We start from the raw sequence: 23598 nt of genomic DNA, 5'->3' as shown, positions 1-23598 counted from the left end.
ATCTACACAATTGTAACTCATAAAGAGGCAGGTTTTAGAGGAGAACCTCAGGCGAGAACACCGCATCATTAAAGTGAGAAAATGGTGGTGGTGCTGCAGAAGGACGTTCATCCTCTGACGTCATCCGAAAATTATAGAAATTCCTACAACATATCATAATATAGCTTTAACATTACACTGATATTTACATTTTTGCAGTTCATGTACATTACTTTATAAATGGCATGCATAAAAATATATAAAATACATAAAATTAAAAAATAGTTGATTACATGCAAATACAATTTTAAAATGTATTGATATAAAATATTTATTAGTTTCCATTTGCACATATTTGTACTAGGCTATTTAAAGCTCAAATGTTTGAAGCAGTTATGTTAACTGATTTATCGGAGTTCAGTTGACTCATTCTTTTAAGTCTGATTAGTTCAGCCAAGAAAAACGTTGATATTTGAGTTATCTCAACAAGTTCAATCCAGATAAGTTAACTTAACTCAAAATGTTAAGTTATGATAACTAATTGGCGCAATCATTTTTTACAGTATATTGAGTGGATGCTGACTATTCCACAATAGCAAGTATACTTGCTATTGTGGAATAGTCAGCATCCACTCAATATACTCTCAGGATGAGGGATGCTATGATTAGATCTAAACCATCTACATCTAAAAAGTCATTGTCAGACAGTAAGAGCTGATGAAGAACAGCAGTCATCTAATTGACTCTTGGAATACAGTAATGGGAAAAAAATAATGGAAATTTAGACAACAATACAGAATATTAAAATTTTTATTCAGTATCTGCCCCACTCCGTGCCTCACATTAAGAGATTGTTTAGCACAGGTTTACATTAGACAAAGTAATTTGACAATGCTGGATTTATGATTGACAATGAAAAGGAAACAAAACAACAACAAAAAAACAACAACATGCATTTACAGTCATAAGCCAACACTGTGTTCACTTCTCAAGTCAATCAGTTGGCAGTGTAACACAAAGCTAAATTAACAGCTTAACAATCTGGATTTCCCAATTAAATAAACAATTTATTATTTAGAACTTAATATCGTCTATAACCCAACACTGGTTTTTATGACTTTTCCATGGTCTCCAAAAAAAAAAACCTAACAAATATAATTCTGTGGCATATAGCAGCCATCCATATCCACACTAAATGTTACATTTCGGCTGAATATTGGTACGTGTCGCACATTCACAGGTCTGATTCCACTGTCAGTTTCATTTGAAGGACACAGCATTAACCCATCATCATTCAGGCTGTTACTTGGAGGAATAATAAAACAGTGTTTTTGCCCTCCGGGTTTATTAGCGGTCAGGTCACTGAAGTGCAGTGTGTTGGAGAAGCGTGTGGCTGGGAATCATTTTAAAGTGCTTCTGATTATCCTTCCAGTTCTAAACTGTGTACAGTCACTGATTGTCCATTCACACTTCAGAGATTCATTCAGTCGTTTTACAGGCCTGTCATTCAGTCTACCTGTCACAAATAACACCAGTTTCTATTTGGTTCTTGCTCCAGAACATTTACAAAACTTCCGGCTATTTAGCAAGAGACGTGATGATTCCCTTTGGCTAGTAGAAGCACATTTTGAGCAGACACACTTCACATTAAAGAAGAAGCCCTCGACTACCTTCTTTTACCAAACTTTTAATAGTTTAAAACTACACATATAAGGGTAATTTACTTTGACAGATGAACATGTTATGTTGTACAGTATACAACAATATTACATGTTATTTAATGTACAGATTACCCCATCTACACACACTTACATCATTAGTGTAATATTGTAAACATTCAGTCTGTATAAATAAATCTTTTCTGACTTTCCTTAATATTAGGATGGTTTCCAAAGCTTAGCTTTGATTCTTTATGAAAACTATTTTGCAGTAAGAGACTGATCTAACCTCGTGATAAAAACTTTGGTGCATTAAATGAGTTAACGAAACACACGTTGAGGCCAGTCACACGAGATGTGTTCTGGCACACATCTGCACCACTTTTAGTTGTTTGGCTATGTAAACATACCTCACACAGACATCTCTGACCACAATCACTGCGTTTTGCAAGTTAAAAAACGTTTCGTTTCCTTCCACTACGCATACCTTTTTTGAAAGCAAAAACATGTCCTGCATGAACAGCCCTTCAGTCGTGACAAAATTTGAGCAGTGTTTTGTCAAATGAACAGTATATCCTGAACGAAAAACGCCAATCCTCCTATATTTCATCTGTATTCTGTTTGCTAGACCAATGGATGATACTGAAAAGAAAAAGTAAATCTTCAGTAATGAATAATTGAACACAATCATCCAGTTTTAAACACTAGGAAGTGTGTGTGCTCAGGGTTTGATTTGAAGGATTGTTGTAATGTGAAAGGCAGAACTTCTATAAAAACACTGCCTCTCTGAATGATCACAGGCCAAACGAAACATTTAGACATTCAGACAGACAACATTGCGGGTTAACACATTATATAAACGTTTAAAGCATCTACAAGGTGAATGTATTGATGTGTGTGTGTATATATTACATTTGTATGTTGAATCTGCGTATGGAAGAAAGGCACTAGAAAACACTGAAGCTGTATGGGTCCCAGCTTTCAGGAAGGTACAAATCTAAAAAAGATATTCTATTTGGACGATACTTTTTTGGAAAATAAACCTGCGAAATATTTAGAAAAAGTCTTACTCCAGAATTAATAAAATTATTACAAAAAGATGCTTTTTAAAAAGAAAATCTGTTTTTTTTTTTTTTTTATAAGGTTTCCAGTTTATTCAATACAGTTTTGGCAGGTAAATTAACTTTAATGACATATTCCGCCAGACCAAGTCCATTGAGAAGACAGCAAAAAGGCTTAGTTCTCTATTAGACCAAGGCCTGGCCATTTTTAACTACTATAAAGAGCAGCAAATCAAATCCAGTTGTTAGATGCTCTGCTCTACATATACATACCTGCTAGGGACATTGAAATACTTCAAATACTACAAAATGATCTGTGCATATGCGTCACAGTGCTCAACCAGTTTTGCAGGGCTTGATGGGAAGAGTAGTTTCTCTTTTAGAGTCTCACAGAGCTCCAGCCAATCAGGAGCCATGGGTCATGACTCACGGGAGTCCAGCTTACTGTACTTAACCCGGGCGCTCGTCATTGTTTGTAACAAGAATGGCAGCTGGTAGTTTCGAGGCACAATGCCACGGACGTTACTCTCAAAGTATTGGAATGGGCTGAACCACCACACACGAGAGAACAGGTTGCCAGTGGAAATTTCCTTTAGAGCCTAAAGAACAGCAGAGGAGATTAAGTTAGGAGACTTAATAGACAAAAAATGCAATGCCACAGAAATAGTTCAAATGCAGATGTTACTGGGTGAAGACCCATCAACTGTAGCGAAACTTTTTTTTAGCTGCACACCCTCAGAAACCAACTACTGGCTTGATCAAAAGGTCATCAATACTAATATATATATGAACGTATTTATTTCTTCATATCTTGATAAATATTCATTTTATATTTACATTTATGCATTTAGCAGACGCTTAAAAGCGCCTTACAGTGCATTCAGGCTATACATTTTTTTTAATCAGTATGTGTGTTCCCTGGGAATTGAACCCATGACCTTTCGTGCTGCTAACGCAATGCTCTACCACTGAACCACAGGAACACCACATACTTTATATACTTTATATATTATCCTGTTCTTGATTTTTAAATCTTATTTTTAATTACTTCTTTTAATTACACAAAAAAAATGTTAGTGATATTGTATAATCTTTTTCTAGTCACTACTTGATTTATGTATAATTCTTTGTATAATGTGCATAATAATATATGTATTATTATCGTATTGTAAATATTGTAATTTTATATAGACATAATCATAGAAATAAAGAATTTCAAATTGAAAAACCGAATCGGATTCTTTGAACATTTGTGCAAGTGTAATGTAATTTATATATCTCACACACACACAAATAATAAATTTATTAATTACAACAAAAATGTCTTTCATTGCAGTTCTATTGAATTCCATTGATTTGTCTTGTCATGCTGTAAGCTGCCTAAATAAGAAATGCATATAAATATTGATTACCACTTTAAATATATCTTAAAAAAATGGTCAATTTATAATTTATTTAATTTAGTACATAAATAAAAATCTAATTTAGACTGCAATGAATATACCTCTGATGCCTGCTCTATCATATTTGAGACACACAGTTACAGCATGATTTTTAAAAATATATCTTGTATGAATTATTAAGTAAGCACAAGATGCTTAAATCCAGTAAATTTCCTAGTTTTAAACTACAAATGTACCTGCTGATTGGCCATTGTATGGTACCACCAGAAGAGGCGTGTGGTCATGAAGTAGGCCACCACCACGTCGATGGTGTAGTGATCATGAGCCAACAGGATGCAGAAGATGCCGATGGCACTCAGGCACCAGCAGATCCAGTGATACCACCAGAACCTCCGTGGAGAATCTGTAAAAAAAAAAAATAATAATATATATATATATATATTAAAAATATATATTTTTTTAAATTGTATAATAGTTTCAAAGTGCAGGCAGACATACCGAACTCACATATGTTATCAATGGTTTTAAGTATTTTTGTGCATTGTATAACATGTTTTAATATTTGTGTTATTGCCCATCATGTCCACTAGAAGGCGATATCAGCCAATCACGACATCATATAGAGCAGGGGTCTCCAACCCTGCTCCTGGAGAGCTACCTTCCTACAGATTTCAGCTCCAACCCCAATCAAACACACCTGAACCAGCTAATCAAGATCTTCAAGGCTACTTGTTAATTGCAGACAGGTGTGTTGGAACTGAAATCTGCAGGACGGTAGCTCTCCAGGAGCAGGGTTGGAGATCCCTGATATAGAGGGTAAAAATCAATTTTTAAAAGCATATTTCGACATGATTGTTCATAAATGTGTACTCACACTCTTTAATAAAGAGGTATGTTAGTGTCAGCATCACTGTGTGTCCACTGTACAAGTAATCTCCACACAAAGAGTGAGAACCAGTGATTGACAGACCACCACCAGCCATCATTTTCATTACCCGCCGTGACTGTGCCTCCCAGTCACCGAAGAGCTGGAAGACACACACAAACACACATAAGCATTTACAAGCACAAAATCATTTAAAGATCGACAAACAACTAACATGTTATTTTCATTTCTTCATTGCATTATCTTTATTACTTTATGCTCTCTCACAAACTTTGATTCAACCCACATGAAAAAATAATATTGTAATTTATAGTAAATACTATAGTGTTTTTGAACCATACTATAGTAAAGTTTATTATACTGCATATATTACAGTATTTACAACACTTCGTTAATGAATGCTACAGCATACTGTTGTATTAACTATAGTGAACTGATAAACTGTAATAAATACTGCAGTACACTTTAGTTTTTACTACAGTAAACTGTAGTGTATTGTAGTATAATATACCCTATAGTTGTAGAAAAGTAATTTGTTTATATTACTATAGAATTACCACAACCAATTAATTCAAGTACTTTACTATAGTATGGTTCAAAAACACAATAGTATTTACTATAAATTACAATAGTAAAAATAAATATTCTGCCTTCACTTTTCTAGAGTATGGTTAATGTAAATTCTCTTACACTATGAAACCAGAAACCACATGTTCAGCAAAAAAAAAAGAAGCTATTTACAGAAGTGGTGCATACAGCTTATATGCTTCACCAAGTGTGACCTATAGCTTTGTGTGAAGAGAAGACCAGAAGTATAGGTCATTAGTCACAGATAATTTCTGCTGTAGCTCTTAAACATCAGTTTCATATTCATATTTAGAAGCATAAACGACATCTGAAACTATGGCAGAGTTCAGGATTTTTTGATGTCACGTGTTTTCACCTACCACCAAATGTGGTTTGAGCACTTGACCCTGTTTACACCTGTAACACTATTCACTTCAAGTAGTATGCCTATTCTAGACCAGCATTAACCTGCATAAAGGTCTAGTTTCAGTGACAAGTTACAAGTATTCTCGTCCTTAAACAGTTACCTTTGGAGAACACTTGAAGTGCATGCCTGGCACAGGTAATGTCGTAACGTACATGGTCACGCATCTGTACAAATACAGAGTTCCCACAATAAAAAAGAACCGGCGGCCGATTATGGACCTGCAAACGGAGAAAAATCAGTCAAAAAAATTGCCAGATCATACAATAGGTCATAGTTTATGGATCGCAACGCTGAAGAAAGCATTCTGGACTGTTTATGAGTCACGACAGGAGATGATTTAAGTTGTGATTCAGCTGTTTAGGAGATTGTGTCATGAAATAAATTTAACAAGCTGGGATGTGCTTTAGTTGGTGGATAATGCAGTGGTTCTCAACCTGGGGGCCGGGGCCCGCTAGAGGGCCTTTGCAAACTGTCAAGGAGGAGCTCAAGATGACTTAAAATAACATATACATATATACATACACACACACACACACACACACACACACTCACTTCTGAACAAAATCTTAAGACCGGAGGAAACATTACAAGTATTCGCATGTCGTGAATCGTAACCAGGTTGTACGTTTTGCTTTATAATGCCAAAAGAAGAAACAGGAGCAAGAGAAAAAAAATAGAGAATAGGCAATTTAATGAAAACTGCATTTAAACTCAAAACAGGCTGTTCATCATCTGATCAAAAGTTTAAGACCATAGCCTTAAAGTTCAAATCTGCTCCAAAATATGGCTTTCGTGTCATTGTCCTTCAGGCAGTCACACTGTCATGACCTCCTGATGGCAAAGGCAAAAAGTCTTTCTGTCTTTGAACGTGGCGGGATTGTTGAGCCGCACAAGCAAGTGCGCATGCAAAACGCCATCATTGCCAAGGTTGGACGCAGTAAGACAGTCATTTCACATTTCTTAAAAGATCCTGAGAGTTATGGGACAAAAAAAGTCAAGTGGTAGACCCAAAAAGAGATTAGGGTTACACGCAGGATGGTCCAAAAGAGCGACGTTATTGTCCTGGAAGAAGTCCTTCGTCAGGCGGTTGTTGTGAACTGCAGAGTTGTCCTGTTGAAAGACCCAGTCGTTACCACACAGACGAGGGCCCTCAGTCAAGAGTGATGCCCGCTGCAACATGTCCACATAGCCAGCCACCGTTTGACGCCCCTGCGCAACCTGAAGCTCCATAGAAAACATCTCCTTGTCATGGCAGTAACGTTGGAAGCCATCAGGACCATCCAGGTAAAATTTTTTACATTTTCAGGGAATACAACTTTCTTCCACCTTTCAATGTCCCATGTTTGGTGCTCCCTTGCAAATTCCAAACGGGCAAGTTTGTGGCGTGGGAGGTGACGTGGTTTTTGAAGACGGTTTTTGTTCTTTAAGCCCTTCTCTCGCAGATGCCGTCTTATGGTTATTAGGCTGCAGTCAGCATCAGTAAGGGCCTTAATTTGGGTTGAGGATCGGCCTGTGTCTTCACGGACAGCCCGTCAGATTCACCACTTGACTTTTTTGTCCCATAACTCTCAGGATCTTTTAAGAAATGTAAAATGTCTGTCTTACTGCGTCCAACCTTGGCAGCGATGGCGCGTTGCGTGTGCACTTGCTTGTGCAAATCAACAATCCCGCCACGTTCAAAGACAAAGACTTTTTGCCTTTGCCATCAGGAGGTCATGACAGTGTGATTGCTTTAAGGACAATGACATGAAAGCCATATTATGGAGCAGATTTAAACTTTTGATCAGCTGATGAACAGCCTGTTTGAGTTTAAAAGCAGTTTTCATTAAATTGCCTAATATATATATATATATATATATAATTTTTTCTCTTGCTCCTGTTTCTTCTTTTGGCATTTTGAAGTAGTACTTACAACCTGGTTACGATTCACCAGTGTGAAATGTGAATACTTGTAATGTTTTTAAGGAGTATTATATATATATATATAATATATATATAAGGATTGTTGAAGTCTTGGATGCTCGATCTGATGTTAAGTCTGTAGGCGCATCACAGCGCGATCAGTGTACACATATATATACATATATACATATACATACATATATGTATATATGTGTGTGTGTACCTGTTTTTCTATTCAGGTGGGGACTTAAACCTGAATACACACAAACTCATGGGGACTCGTGTCACAGTGGGGACCTACATTGAGGTCCCCACGGGTAAACAAGCTAATAAATCACACAGAATGAAGTTTTTTTTTAAATCTAAAAATGCAGAGAAGTTTCCTGTAAGGGGTAGGTTGGTGTAGGGCAATATAATATATGGTCTGTACAGTAGAAAAAGCATTTGGAGAGTCTATGGAGAGTCCCCACAAGGATAGCAAACCAGATGCGTGTGTGCGTGTACATATACATATATATATATACACACACACACACATCAATTTTCTTTCTTATGTTGAACACAAAAGATGATATTTTGAAGAATTTTAAAGAAACAAAGAGTTGTTGGTCCCCACTGACTAGTAGGTCATAGTAGGGAAAGAAATACCATCAACTGTTTGATTACCAGCATTCTTCAAAATATCTTTTATGCTCAACATGAGAAAGAAACTCATACAGGTTTGGAACGACATGAGGGGGAGTAAATGAGAAAATGGGTAAACTATCCCTTTAAATGTACAGAAACTAGGAGAGTTCATAGATTAAAACCATTCGAAAAAATGATTAAGGAACTGACCTGTGTTTAAGCAGAAGCCACTGCGTAAACCACAGTCCCACAAGCAGCATGCCGTTGATCTCACAGATGGAAAACGCCCACTCCACACGATCAAACAGATCAAAGAATTTATCCGGCAGGGGCGGAGAATCTTCCTTGGGTGGGACACGTTCGTGCACCACTGAAATCACAACTGTTGTAGTGAGGAAGCAGAACAGAGCGTAAAGGAAGGCCACACCTGTTTTGAACCACTCCGTGGGATACGGTGTGCGCTCCTGCTCAGGCAGCGACGGAATCAAGATGCGAACCGGCTTCGAGTGCAAGCCATTCTTTGGAATGCCGTTGTTGACCTTGCCATTGCTCACACTGCCGTTGGCAAGAGCAATGCCAGCGTGACCATTGACGTGGTGGCTGTTTTCATGGTTGTTGCTCTTGTGCGCCTTCATGTGGCTGGTGAAGCGCAAAGTCTCTATGCGTTCCAAAAGCTGTCGACCACTGTCCCCTGTGACCAGGGACAAAGGCGAGGCCTTAAAGTCTTCCTCAGAGAGTTTCAAGAGGGCAGGGCCATCCACGTTCCGCAATGCATCTGTGTACTCCTGCAAGCCTTCGTCGGTCAGCCAATCAGAGACGTCACTGGCTGTCCACAGCCTCACCTCCTTCATGTCTGGATAAGAGTAAGTAGGAGGGCTGTTTCAGGGGTTTTCACTCAGCAGTTTGGTGCCCCGATAGTCATAGTGTCTCTGGGACATTGGACGAGAGTAGTTGGGAGGTCCAATTTTTCACCCCTCCTCCTCCTCTGTTGTTAAATTGAGTAATGGCAAAATCTGAGTATTTTTGTGCACCAATGTATGGCCCTGAAAAAGAAAAGAACATACAAGTTAGCTAACAGATCGAGATTTGTTATAGCAGAAAAAGTAAATAATCATATACCCTAGAAAACAACACATTTTTGCTGACAGTCATACAGAGGTGTCACGAGCATACATCCTGTTCGACAGTGTGGCCCAACGACAGTAACTGTGAGCACAACAGGCACTTTGTTTGAGTGTGTCAAAGGAACATATAATTAACATTCATTTTGTTTGTTAGTGTTTCCCAACCATAGCAACTGTAGTTTAGCTGTCTGTGTAAAAAAAAAAAAAAAGAAGAAATTCCAAGCTACACTTTGGTCCGAATCACCATTTTAATCTACAGTCATTCTTCAGAAATATTTCAGTAGAAAAAGAGCACATTTGCTTCTCCAGAAGTCAGTACTACTGCAAGTCAATGTGAATATAACTTAAAGCTGCAGTCTATAACTTTTTTTGGTTAAAAATTATCCAAAATCAATATTTGAGCAAGTACATAACCAGCCAGTGTTCAAAACTATTACCTTACTTGATAAGCCTGATTCAAAACGGTTAATTTATAATAATGTTTTCTAATTTGAGTGGTAGGTTTTCATGTGAAATTCGAGCATGCTGCCGCATCACGTCACGTCTGTAAACATAAAGAAGTTGTCCCGGCTACTAGGCTATCGCATGTGAGGATCCTGCAGGAGGCGGATCGTTTATAGCCTTTTCTCACAGCAGCTAAAATAATTAAATGTACCATTTTGATGGTGGATTGTAATGTTTATGAAACATATGTGAATGAAATTAAATTATATTCCAGTTTTAAATGTGCTTCTGATTACAGATAGCATGGCATTACAAGATTTGTATTTTAAAGAAAAACAGTTCGAAGGGAGCATAGGTTGCTTTTTGGGTTAAAAATTTCTTAATATGAAATTCGAATGGTATGACAAACAGATATTAGACTGTACAGAAATTGAAATCTACACGCTAATACACACTATACTCATAGTCACACAATGCTGATGTTGTTAACATTAATAATTTGAGAATAAAGTATAACAATAATAATAATTTGCACGGTTTGATGTGATATGAGCTAACCGATCTTTAGATTAAATCACCATCGGTAGCGCGATTTATTGTAATGCTTTTTTCCTCAGTTGGTCAGAACAAGCGTGGCAGACTTGTTCACACTTGTTCAGATGACAATATATGGTGAAAATTCTTATTTGCGTCATATATTACAAGACATAGGCAAGAATCTGTGATTGCGAAGTACAGTAAATATCCACACCAGCGCGATGACTGACTGCCACACACACTCCTCAAAACATTAGATTCATCCGCACTGGAGCCGTGCCGGAGCACATCCCACGCAAGGAAGATAATTCCGCACACAGCTGCAATTGCAGGTTTTCAAACAGAGATGGCGACAAAGAGGCAAAACGTACGGACTGCAGCTTTAATTATAATGAATATAACAACATTAATTTAAAATGAAATGGAAAGAAGATGCAATCTTCTCTTACACTATATACACTATTCAAAAGTTTGAACAATGTAAATAACATTATTAAATATTTTTGAAAGAAGTCGCTTATGTTCACCAAGGCTACAGTTATTTGATAGTGTAAATTGTTCTTAATTTAGAATAATGTTCCTATTTTCATATAATTTAAAATCTACTGAATTTTCAGCAGTCACTACTCCAGTGTCACATGATCCTTTAGAATCCTTTAGGATTCTTTGAGGAACAGAAAGTTCAAAAGAGCAGAAATAGAAACTTTTTGTAACATTACAAATGTCTTTACTATCCCTGTTTACGGTTTCCTTTGCAGAATTAAAGTATTATTTTGCTTTTTTTAAATCTTATTGAGCCAAACTTGTGTATACGCGAATAAACTTTACAATTTTTTTTATAAAAATATGAACAACATTATGAACAATAGTTCATAATGATTCAAGGGATGAATCATAAAATATATTATTTCATAAAAGTACAAACATGAATGGGAAAAATACCTCCTGAAGCAACAGTGGGAGGTCACTGCTATGTTATATTGTTAGGCCCATAAAGTCTGGTTCACTGTAGAGCTGTACAAACTTTATTTAAAAGTCAATGCTTCCAGCTTTGACTATGTATGTCGAATCAGGACATACATAGACATAGGGCTGCAACAACGAATCGATTAAATCGATAAAAATCGATTACTAAAAGCGTTGGCAACGAATTTCATAATCGATTCGTTGTGTCGCGACGCGAGACGCGTTTGATTATTAAAAAAAATAAAAACTTTAGTTGAGCGCGGAGCGAGTGAACACACTCGGTCTCTCTCGCGCACGGATGCTAGCAGAGTTTGGCGCCTCATAAATAAAAACAAAAAGTAAAAAAAAAAAAAAAAAAACGAGCGGAGGTAGAGGAAAGATACATGGCGGAGGCAGAGAAATCCGTGCGACCCAAGTCATCCAAGGTGTGGGAGCAGGGGCGGCGTTTGCGTATGGCAGAGTATGGCAGTTGCCATACCCTAGCCCAGTCAGGTGCTGTGAAAAATTATCCAAACTTGAGTCGCTTATAATTCGTTTTATTATTTTAAATCAGAGAGTTTTAAAAATAGTAAACCAATTATAAGCATTAAAATAACTTGTCAGTAAAACTTAACGCCATTGGATCATCGAGCTCTCAGCGAGACCTCGTAACTTCACCCGCCTCCGTTCAGATTGACGCGCGCACAGCCTGGAGAAGATGAGATCTCTGCTTTTCGCAATGCAAGGGTGAATAAATAATTGGTGTTTGAATAGTACAGCGTTTTCTTTACTCAAACACTATGTCAGTAAAGGATAATGTTTTTGTGTGTTTGAAGAGTGGAGAAGAATTAGTTATTTGCTGTCTATATCGTTTTAAATATCCTGTGCATTATGTGCATAAGCGCTTAATTTGAGATTTTGGCCAAGTGTATTAAACAACAAGAAAAACTAAGCGCCCATATAGCTACAATCAAAGTTATATAACCTGTAAAGTTGATGAAAGCATAATGCACTTAATGCACTTATGCACTGCATAACAGTTACAGCCGTTCTAACGACAGACAAAACACTCCATCTCCGTCATTCTCTGGTCAAAAACATTATTAACTCCATTTGAGCTTGATTTTCATATAATGTTAAGTGCAGGTTTCTGATACAATACCAACGCTAACGACGCAGTGTTGTTAAATTATTTAATTTTTGCACCCCCCCCCCCCCCCCACCCAAAAGTCTATATATTTGGCAGATGTAAAGCATACATGTGTATGTTTTTGTGTTAGTCCATTTTATTTTATTTTATTATTATTATAACAGCTCAGGGATGTTCAAGGAGCAACATGTTTGTGCACTTTCTAAAGATTTTAGTTCTGTTTTTGAATAAAGGGTTGGAAATGAATGCTTTTTAAAAAAAAAAAATCTGATTCATCGATTAATCGAAAAAATAATCGACAGATTAATCGATTATTAAAATAATCGTTAGTTGCAGCCCTACATAGACATATAGACAATATTACGTGTTACGTAATTGTTACGCCACACACATCTAAATGTTCTGAAATGTGGATTATGACTTCTACCTGCCAAGCTGTAGCTTGTATGTGTGTGTAATTGAGCATACATCAGAATACAAAGAGCAAACTTTGACAGAGAGAGAGAGAGAGAGAGAAAGATTAAAAGACTCTGACTCAACACTATATTTAGAAGACCTTTGGTTGTTAAATCAGCTTAAGGGGGGAAATTCACTCACACACATGTACACACACACAAAGCAAAACCAGCAAGCACAAGAAACAACAACAAGTAAATAGAAACTTGGAAATGATGCCAAATAACCATAGGCCATATGTCAGATGACCAGCCAACCATTAGCTGTCATCCTTTTAGCAGATCTGTGTTGCTCTTAGAGAAATGACCTGTGGGTAAGAAACAGTTTAGTTTCCCACAATATTTATTTTTGATTTATTCTACTATTTTTGGTCAGGCCTTAACCCTATGACATCACTAAACCGGTTTCATTTTTGGCTCACAGGAGGATCTGACAAATTCATCTGCTCATGCTGTTTCCTTATTTGTTGTTAGAAGTTATCCTGTTACATATGATTGTGTTTATAGAAAATACAAGAAATACAAGTATTTATGATGGAAATCAACAGCCGTGAAACATTTCCTTCCTTGACATATCTTTTTTGCATTTTAAAAGTGGAAAAGTTGAAGTTGGTTAACATTCAACATGATTCTGTTAAACAACAAGAGGTCAAGACTCAAGTTGCAGTCCATGGCCTCTGAATCTTGGTAGACATTTTTTGAACATTCAGAAGTTAGAAAACGGGCCACATGAGAAAGTTCAATTCTGTTATATAAACATTCTTAAAATTCAGGACACAGCTCATTCGGTTTTGTCAACTCACTCTGCAATACACATTAGCCAACATTAATCTTGTAAATATCTTTAGAGCCTCTCTACTTGACATTTTAAATGTAATAGTCCTAAAACAATGCATTTTCATTTAATACACGTAATCATTTACAATGAGTGTTCAGATGTTAATTATGTGTGCATCATTACAGTTTGTACCAGTTTTTCCAGTAAGTTATCTACATTAATGACAAACTCATAACATGAACAAACAAATCTTATCTTAGCCTACTCAATCAAATTTTCAAAAAATCCTCATTTAACACTACTGCTGATACTTTTTGTACACAAAGTGAAAGCACAGCATTTCTTCCCGAAAGTGTGACGTCCAAAAAAGCTATGAATGAAAAAGCGACAGCATTTGATACAGAAAAAAACAAGCAGATGTTGTGCAAGAACACCCATGTGGATAAACACAGACTTCAGCATACACAGCTGACAGTACAATAAAAACCAGCATGACTGATGAACACAATATAAAAAAATAAAAACAATCCCTTCATAAACACAAGGTTTTTATTTCTTCCTCTCTTTTATCAGACATCAGATGCATTCCTTTGCTTATTCTCATCAGAAAACTCCTTACATTCATATATTGTATTCAACATATTGTAACACTGTTTTAGCATTTTACTAATTTTTCCAAGGTTGTCAGTCATATTTCAGCAGATGGTGATACTTCAAAACACCTGACTTCTTGTAATCTCAAAAATGAAACTATATTAAAGATCTGATCATAGCCTTGATCTCCCAATTTTACTGCTTGATAATTACTGCATCAAAGAACCATGAAAACTGATGGAACTGAATGCCATACATCTTCATGGAATGCCAAGTAATCTCATGACATATTTTGTACCATACTATAGACCTTTTTCCTGAATAACCGATGAGCAGCGCCATGATGGACTCTAACTTCCTTTTGGGTGCTCTCGTGTTCCGGTCTCCATAGAAATCCATTAAAACGGGGTAAAAAAAAGATAGACTGAATTTAAACTTTTTCAATATAACTACATATAAAAATGTGCAGAGGGTTGCTGTGCTGTTGTTGGCTGCCTCAGTAACGACAGTAAGCTAAGGAATTCCTTTAAAGTACTTGTTTTGCATATTAGAAAATCTGTCTTGTCAGGCACTGTATACGGCTTGCAGCACTTAAGTTAAAATACTGACTGTGAAATAATAATATATGTTAAAATAATGTATGCTCTTATCATTCTGTGTACAAAATCCTGTGAACTTCGTCCCGATCGGGAGTTGTATGTGCACTCATCTGTTTTCAATGCAGCTTAACCTCGTGTCGCTTCATGTCATCTTCCCACTCATTGAACAATAACTGGTTCTTTACTGCAAAAAGACAGGCATTGCGACACTGTAAAGTGATGAAACAATGGCGCCACATGACTTTTAAAAATGACTTTTATAGGTTTCACATTATATTATCGCCTCTGAAAATATGTAAATGTGACTAGAAACCAGAAATGTAAAGCACCGTTCTAATCGGGGGAGACTTCCGCGTTCAGAAAAAGGTCTATAACATTCCATAGAATTCTGAGAAATCTCATAACATTCAATTCCAAAACATAAAATTTATTATATGGCATTTATTATAAATTGGTATTAAAAGTCTGGGTTTGACAAGCCCAAAATGGAGTGCGTTTTAAAGGCACATCACAAAAGATTTAACTAATATACTTACCATTATCCTTTAAAATGTAGTATATTTAAAAGTAGGGCTGTGCAATTAATCACTCGCTGCTCTTGACTGAACGACTTTTGTAGCTTTAATAAGAAACAAATAAAGTCAAATTCTTACAGTAAAGACTATGCTGTTTTATTTTACATTAGATTATTCAATTTCTGTAGAAGGCGGTTAATTGAATACTTTAGACTTGCATGACAAAAGCACAGTTTGTTTCATTTGTATCTTTTTTCTAATGTATTTGTCCTCTGCTTTTTTATTACTGACCGTTTAATTATTTTCAATAGTTTTGAAAACTTTTTTTTTTGTTTTTGACTAATTTTGGTTACTCTAGAATTTTGCTGTGGTATTGAGAATTGTGATATTTCGCTGGTCTCTAAAATGTAGATGTCATAGCAACCTTATTTACAGAAAATATATTTGATATTATATATATATATATATATCACTATCTTTAAATAAATCATTCATACAAAGTTTTGGTCACATGGCCAACTTGTAATCGTGTTAAATATTCGTGATTACTTACAGTATTGACCAAAATAATCATGATTATGATTTTTGTCAGAATTGAGTATTGCTATTAAAAAGTATTTAAAGATTCCTATCCTTTTAAATAATCTGGGACAGAAAAATTTAATTATTCGCAAAACCATAAATAGTTACAATATGACAGCTGCAGATTAGATTACAGTGTATTGGCCAAATGAATATTTTTTTGCCCCAAAACAACATTTTTGCATGACTCAAACTACATGAACATTGTATGAAATGAAATGTAATGCTGTATATGCAAGAGTTATATTAACGTAGCTGCTCTCAGTGAGTTTTGATTACCTCTCATTTTACATCTTAAAACAAACATAGCCTCTTAACACACCTGGCTCAGTTCCTATTCACAAAAGGTGGCAAATATTTACAGAGCACACATATACAAGGACACAACTCCTAGACACATGTGCATGCAAGCAAAAAAAAAAAAAAAGAGATCAATGCAAGCTAGCAATGTGAATAGAAGAGTCATCTGACCATTGAAGTCCACGTCAATAATATTGTCCATTCTTTAGCAGACAGTCCAAATGATGGAAAGGTGGAAACAGTCATGTGTGTCATTGGTTAAACTTTTGTTTAACAGATTACACATATGAAATTCATGAAAAACACACCTGCTACCACAAAAGAAGACCAATATTACATAAAGACCGACGTATGGCCAAACAGCACACATTGATGTCTTTGCTAAATCCAGTTAGTCATGCAACAGCGCACACACACACACACACACACACACTTGTGCAGGTCAATACGCATATAGGACAGCTAAGCACTCTCTCTCTTAGTTTCTAATTATCACACTGTGTGTACTGGCAGTAAAGCCGCAGTTCTCTTTAAAGTCATGGCAGGAATAAATAGCTTATTTACCTTTACTCAGATAAAGCACACTAGTTGGATTTGCTTACAACTGGATATTCTGATTAATATTTAAATTTTACAGGCAGTTAAATGCATCACGCACATTACAGTAAAAGCCATTTTGCATTACATTATTTCTAAATCATTGTCATTTCAGAATTATAGAATTGGAATACATAGTTTTACATGTGTGGCATCATACGTTTTGGCTTTGGGTTAGTTCAAATGATATAATTTAAGTCAATAATGACTCAAAGTTTATAACTTGCCCAAAAACTGTTAGTTGCGTAAGGTTTGCGTAAGTTGAGTTCTAACCACCATTTCATAAAATTGCTGAAGTGGACCTGCAGTTATAACCAGGGCTTGACATTAACGTTTTTGCTCACCTGCCAATGTGGCTAGTGGTTTTCACTGGCCATAATTTTATTGCTGGGAAATTACATTTTATATGATTAAAGTTCACGACTGCATACTAAAATTTACTTAAATTGATTTCCAGGTCATTTTTGCCTATATAAAATACAATCTTTTTACTAACCTTATTAAATGTATGCATAATTTTTCATATCAAATAGTTAAATTTGACTAATAATTAGTTAGTATGATAAGACACTATAGGACTGTTACCAACTGAATGAAATCAGAATCAACAAAACAGATCTTTCCACTGCAGAATAAAGTGAAGCAGCTGAAGTGGCATTTAGATGCATTATTACACAGACAAATGTAATGAAGCTTAAATGTAGCATGCCATTAATGTCAAATGCCAAAATTACTTCAAGAAGTATGTGATGTGTTTTTACATTTTTACTTGTTATCTGAAAACTAAAATCAAAATGACAACATTTAAAAATTCTAAATTAACAGATAACATAACATAAGCATTTTATGTCCTCTTTGTAACTTATCTTCTGATTTTGCAAGAGAGAACAGTAAAGCCCAATGGGATTCTCCTTGAGAGCTTCAGTTTCACTATTTTCCCAAGCTAGTTTTTTAGCAGGTTGTGGAAAAGCAAATGTTTCTTTAGAGGAGGAATGCAAACCAACTAGAATCTCCAACTGTGCTCTGCAAGTGTGTGTGGATTTTTCCATTAGGAGATGTTTTCAGTGTCCGTCTCTGTGATTCAGAGATGAAATAAATCATTTTTGCTCTACCAGCCCTGCATGAGGAAATTACAGACTACAGAAGCAAGTCACGGCACAGATTAATTCATCAGCGCTTCCAAGACTAAGACATCAACACTGTTTTGGTGCTCTCCTTGCTATCCTGGCCTACATCTACAGCCTGCATCCTCCTCACAGACGTGTACATTTACATAGCACTGTGAGCCTCAATCCACCACTGATGCTATTTTTGTTGTGTTTATTTTCATTTATGCATTAGGCAGACACTTTTATCCAATGTGACTTACAGTATAGGTTTACAATATGCGTGTTCCCTTGGAATCAAACCCATGGCCTTAGCGTTGCTCTACCAGATACAGGAACGCAGCTTAAACAGCTGATGCCAGTGGGATTTTTGTTTTCTATTTATATAAACAGATAGAGAAAGATAGTTCACCCAGAAATGGATATTTCCTCATCATTTACTCACCCTTGAGTCGTTCCAAACCTCTATCACTTTCTTTCTGTGGAGGAATAATTTGGGAAGAATGTTTCAACTGTCTTTGTCAATACAATGAAAACAACACTGAACTCCACTGACTTTTATTGTATGGAAAAATAAATAAATAATAAATGAATAAATGAAACACTGAGACATTTACATAGAAGAAAGAATATCCTACAGCAGGGTTTCCCAAATTGATGTTTGGGAACCAATGGGGTTTCTTAAGAGAACTACAGGGAGTTGATGAAAAGCTAATAATCAATTAAGTCACAAAAATATAAAATAATTTTTATTTTTAAAAAATGCAATTAAATTAAATACTTAATAAAGATTACATATTTTGATTGTTTACTGCATGTCATGTGACATCTTACATTACAGAACCACGAATATGTGTTATTAAATTATTTAAATATTACCTTCTCAGGGGTATTTTAAGTAAATATTTTTGGTCAAAAGGCAGTTTGGAAGTTTGGAAATCCCTGTCCTACAGATTTGAAAAGACATGGGGGTGAATAAAAATAAAATATAAATAATATACATAAACTATGAATTAATTTTTTGGGCAACTATCCATTTAAGAATGAATTACTCCTGACCAGCAATATCTGTGGACTATGCATACACACATCTTAAAGAAAAAAATTTATTTTATGAAAGTTGTTGCGCAAGTCTGTTGAAGGTCTTGTGGTTTCCACACCCGCCCTGTGTACGTGGATAATAAAAAGTATCAGCTGATACTCTTATCACCAAAATACAGTACTTTAATTTCCCCAACCTGGAAATGAAATACAATTTAACTGTTGTTATGCAAAACATATACTCCTCCTTTAGTACGACCTTGACAAGTTCCTCTTTCAACTCAGCTCCTCTAAACACCTGCGACACCAAGAATGAACTCCCATAACCTTGCCTCTGCCTGTTTTACCTCTGCATTTTAAACATTTTTATTAATTAACCTTATTAGTATGCATGTTCTCATAACCATCCCCTAAGCTGGAACTATCTGACCTCTACATAACTTTAGACACTTTGTCCCAGAAAGCCAACTCCTCTCCGCAGGCCCAACATTCACAATTTAATAACTCAACCACAAAGCACTTCCTTGAATTCATTGCTTGCCACACATTTCCAAATTTCTCTTCCTTATTCTCTTTTCTATTCCACTTTTTCCTCCTGCATTTGGTTTCTCTTAATTTAACTTGCAATACACAATTCATTTGAATAAACATACAACCAGTAACGGTAATATAGAGTAAACCCTTGACAGTTTTTTGTAAACATTTGCTTTGGCTTACACTATTTACTTTGCATTCTTTGCCCAAAGTATACTGAACCACCGAACACAAAAAACAGACACATCCATAAACACTGGCACACCCCGAAACCAAGCTGTCATTAGTGTGTAAAAAGTAAAACGTCTTTGCAATTCAAATGTAATCTTTGTAATTCAAAATACAAGAACAAATAGTCTTCTGTGCCACAAACAGAGGGGTATTGAGAGCGTTTGGGTGATTTATTCAGTCAAGGGCAGATTTTAAAAGATATTTGAGGGCTGATCAGGTCTCCCAAAACATATACTTTAAGGTTGTTATTACCTCATTATACTCATTCACCCTGTGCCGGTACTTTAGTCTGCACATGTTGTTAATAAGATTAAATTCTGATATTTAACCTCCTTAATACGCACTGAGAACAGCAATCATGTATTTTTATGCATGTGATGAAGTGAAGTGTGTAATCAGTGCATTAACTGGTTGAAAACACTGCTGGAATACTCCAGAGTCTTGCACCTAAAACCACATCAAAACACCACCTGCCATCTAAATGCACTAACAGAAGCTTGACTAACATTCATACAAACACGGTTGCAAGATATAGTTGCAGTTTGTTTGCATTGCTTTAGAAGAGTCTATAACAGATGGAAAAGTGAAACAAACAGATGACCAGAAGACAGAACCAAGACAACGTACCTGAAAAGTACCGAAACTTTCCCCAAACAAACACTTTCTCTTGTGGTCTTTCACAACAAGGGGGACCTACTAATGTCTTCTATGATATAGTGTCTGCTCATTAAAAAAAATAAAATAAAAAAATCCTGGGTTCTATGAATTTAAGGCACTGCTTGTGAATGTTGTTATTAACCTCCCTGGGATATTGATGATAAAAATACAGACCTCTTCCTATAATTAGACCATAATATATGACATTTCACTTTAAGTAGGACAAATTGTATGATAGGAAAAAAACAGGGACAAGAGGATGTGTGTCTGAGTAAAAAAAGAAAAACAGAGAGATAGAAAGAAAGAGAAACCACTAGAGACTTTGACAGAGAAGGGTGGAGTGTGAAAGAAACTGAACATCCTCATACATTCATTGCAAAACCACATGAATCACCGGTTTTAATCTTACATCACATCTAAGTAAAAAAAAAATAAAAAAATCACCTGAATATTTAGGATTACACAGATACGTAGAGTAACATGTCTCACCAGAGAGATCAAAGATTTAAATATTCCTTCATGCTTAAGTCTATAGGTGAAATGTGAGTATGTTGTTATCTCCCTCTTTCCTGCTCTCCTTTCCAGTAATTAGAAACACATTTTCTCACTATGGCTTCCATGATGTGGCCCAGTTTCAAGTCATTCCAAAGAAAAAAAAGTGGTTTAGCACTCTTGTGCTTCTTTAGACAGAAACAAACTCTAACCTTGGGTCTCAAACTACAGAATCGTGGCCAACACAACAACACAGTAAACATCTGAGTCCAGATTTTGTTCTCTCCATGCCGTCAAAAAGATCAATAAATTGTCTGAGGCTTAAGACCAACTGTTTTAACTCTCCTATCAAAGCTATGTGGTTTTACAGCGTTTTGACGGGTCAATTATTCTCTTCCAGATATCCTCAGAGAGGATAAAACAGAGAGTACAAGGTCAAAGTCCTCGCTGCTGGCAGTAATTTAAGTATGAACTGTGAAGACACAGCAATAGTTTTGCAGCTCCAGTGGACAAATTTTAATCATTCAGTAATAAATATCTAGAGAAGGTTATGGGAGAGTGATAAGGACTTAACTGTATCTGGATTCAGAGTGCAAAAAATTCACTGGAAGTCGGGTACAAAATATTTTTCCTGACACTGTTTCAACAGACCTTGAAGTTTAAAGGAATAGTTCACCTCAAAATGAATACTTTGTCTTTTTAGTTGTTACATACGACTAACGTTACATCACATTACATAGTCATACGACTAAAACCACCTAATGAGTGTGTGTTTGGGGGGGGGGGGGCGGTCTAACAAACAAAATACTGTTTTTAAATACAAGTATCTCTGTATACATTTCAGCTACCAATTTTCCAACAACATTTTGGTAAACAGAAAAATTAGATAACAGTCCGAGTACGCTACGCTCGCGAACAGAAATCGCATTTGCTTTAGGAGGTAACCATGGCAACAGCTGCTAGATCGCGAGCCATTGGCAAATAGTGAGTGCTGTCTTAATTTATCGCTTTATTGCACACTTACACTTCACAATATATCACGAAAATTGTTTAGTATAAAACGTCTTTATAATGGATAGCGATAACTGAAACAGAGACGCCAAACTACAATTTGACTTGATCGAAAACCGGTTTCATTCATGCGCTGAATACTGTATTACAAACAGCAATAATTTTAAGTGACCACTTCAAATTCTTGCATATTTCTCACAGAGAATTCTAATTTTGGGGTGAACGATCCCTTTAATCGCTCGGTGGCATATTTGTCAACAATTTAAAATAGGACATGCTACGTTAACAACCCCAGAAAGCAACATGTGGGCCACTCAGCCTCTAAATGTATCACCCACTTTTTCACGCTAGACTCATCAGGTTGTCACTGAGCGCTATGAGTGAGATAAATTGTTACGGCTTTCGTCAACTGACGCGAGAAAAGCGTTACACTTTATTACGGCCATCGTGATCACGCGCTATTACGACAAATGCTTTCCATTAATACGTGGCAAAAGCTGCCATTCTCTCCCGGTGTGTCATAACGGCTCTTTACCTTTAGAAACGACAGAGCTGATGATTAGGCAAGCGATTAAAGAGAGATTACACAGCAAAGGATCACTCGATCCTAGTGGAAAATAAATTCCCCTAGTCCACAGTGGGCGGTTAGAAGAGACCCACAGAGGACTAGTGGACGTCAAAATACGAGAAACGTGTTCTTAAAGAGGCCCTGGGAAGTGAAGATCAACAGCTCCGTTGAGTCCAACTCACCGTGCTGTTATTTTCTCCAAAGAAGACTTGTAGCTCGTCCGATCCGACGCGATCCCGATCCAGGCCAAAACAACACGCCTCTCCTGACAAGCCCGCTGTCGAGTAAAATATTCCCGTCAGAGTGTAACTGTGTGGTGATGTTGTTGGTGGTTTTGGCCGCGTATTGCAGCTGGAGACGTGCGCGTCAGTGGGCGGATTTAAAGCGGCTCCTGAGTGAAGAAGAAGAAAGGGATGGGAGGGGGATCCCGTCTTGTCCCCCTGCCCGTGACGTAGTACTCAACGCCCCGCCTCCTCTTCGAGGTCCAACCAGAATGTAACACTGGATTTATCTGTGTATAAAATGATATGTCTACATATTAAATATAGGGGTTTGGTTGCTCTACAGATTGAATAGCTAACATAATATGTGTAATTTAGGTAAAAGTGGACTGCTTGACCATGATGACATTGGTATGAAGGATACTGAGGATGCATGTGGTTAAAACACCTTGGCTAATACTATCCACAGTAATTTGTATAGTGTGCTGTTTCAGAGCGACATCTAAAATACTCAGGTGTGCTAGTGCTTGTTAAACATACAGGCTAATTCATGTGTTAAACGTGTGTTTTCTTACTGAATAAATGTAAAGTGAATTAACTGGATATT

The 23598-nt window shown here is 36.4% G+C and overlaps 1 protein-coding gene across 1 annotated transcript; it reads right to left on the bottom strand.

Annotated features, from left to right (window-relative positions):
• Positions 1-773: 773 nt before the first annotated feature.
• Positions 774-23190, bottom strand: sgms1a (sphingomyelin synthase 1a). The gene is made up of 6 exons (XM_058748747.1): positions 22953-23190; positions 8721-9553; positions 6082-6199; positions 4976-5129; positions 4338-4504; positions 774-3297 (listed from the first exon to the last, which is right to left on the bottom strand). The coding sequence occupies exons 2-6, from the start codon at positions 9359-9361 to the stop codon at positions 3118-3120; spliced, it is 1260 nt and encodes a 419-aa protein (XP_058604730.1). The 5' UTR covers positions 9362-9553; positions 22953-23190; the 3' UTR covers positions 774-3117.
• Positions 23191-23598: the final 408 nt, after the last annotated feature.

The sequence above is a fragment of the Onychostoma macrolepis genome, chromosome 17, assembly GCF_012432095.1.
Source record: "Onychostoma macrolepis isolate SWU-2019 chromosome 17, ASM1243209v1, whole genome shotgun sequence".
Taxonomy (NCBI): Eukaryota; Metazoa; Chordata; class Actinopteri; order Cypriniformes; family Cyprinidae; genus Onychostoma; species Onychostoma macrolepis.
Note: the sequence above shows the minus strand (reverse complement) of the source record. Positions and strands in the feature narration are given on the sequence as shown.

What these genes read in the sequence shown, in the direction of transcription:
- sgms1a (XM_058748747.1), bottom strand. Translation starts at nt 9,361, where the DNA reads ATGAAGGAGGTGAGGCTGTGGACAGCCAGTGACGTCTCTGATTGGCTG. An exon ending in ACTTCAAGTGTTCTCCAAAG is followed by an intron (nt 5,130 to 6,081) that starts GTAACTGTTTAA and finishes TGTGTCTTCCAG; the next exon opens with CTCTTCGGTGACTGGGAGGC. An exon ending in ATACAATGGCCAATCAGCAG is followed by an intron (nt 3,298 to 4,337) that starts GTACATTTGTAG and finishes GCTGTTCTTTAG; the next exon opens with GCTCTAAAGGAAATTTCCAC.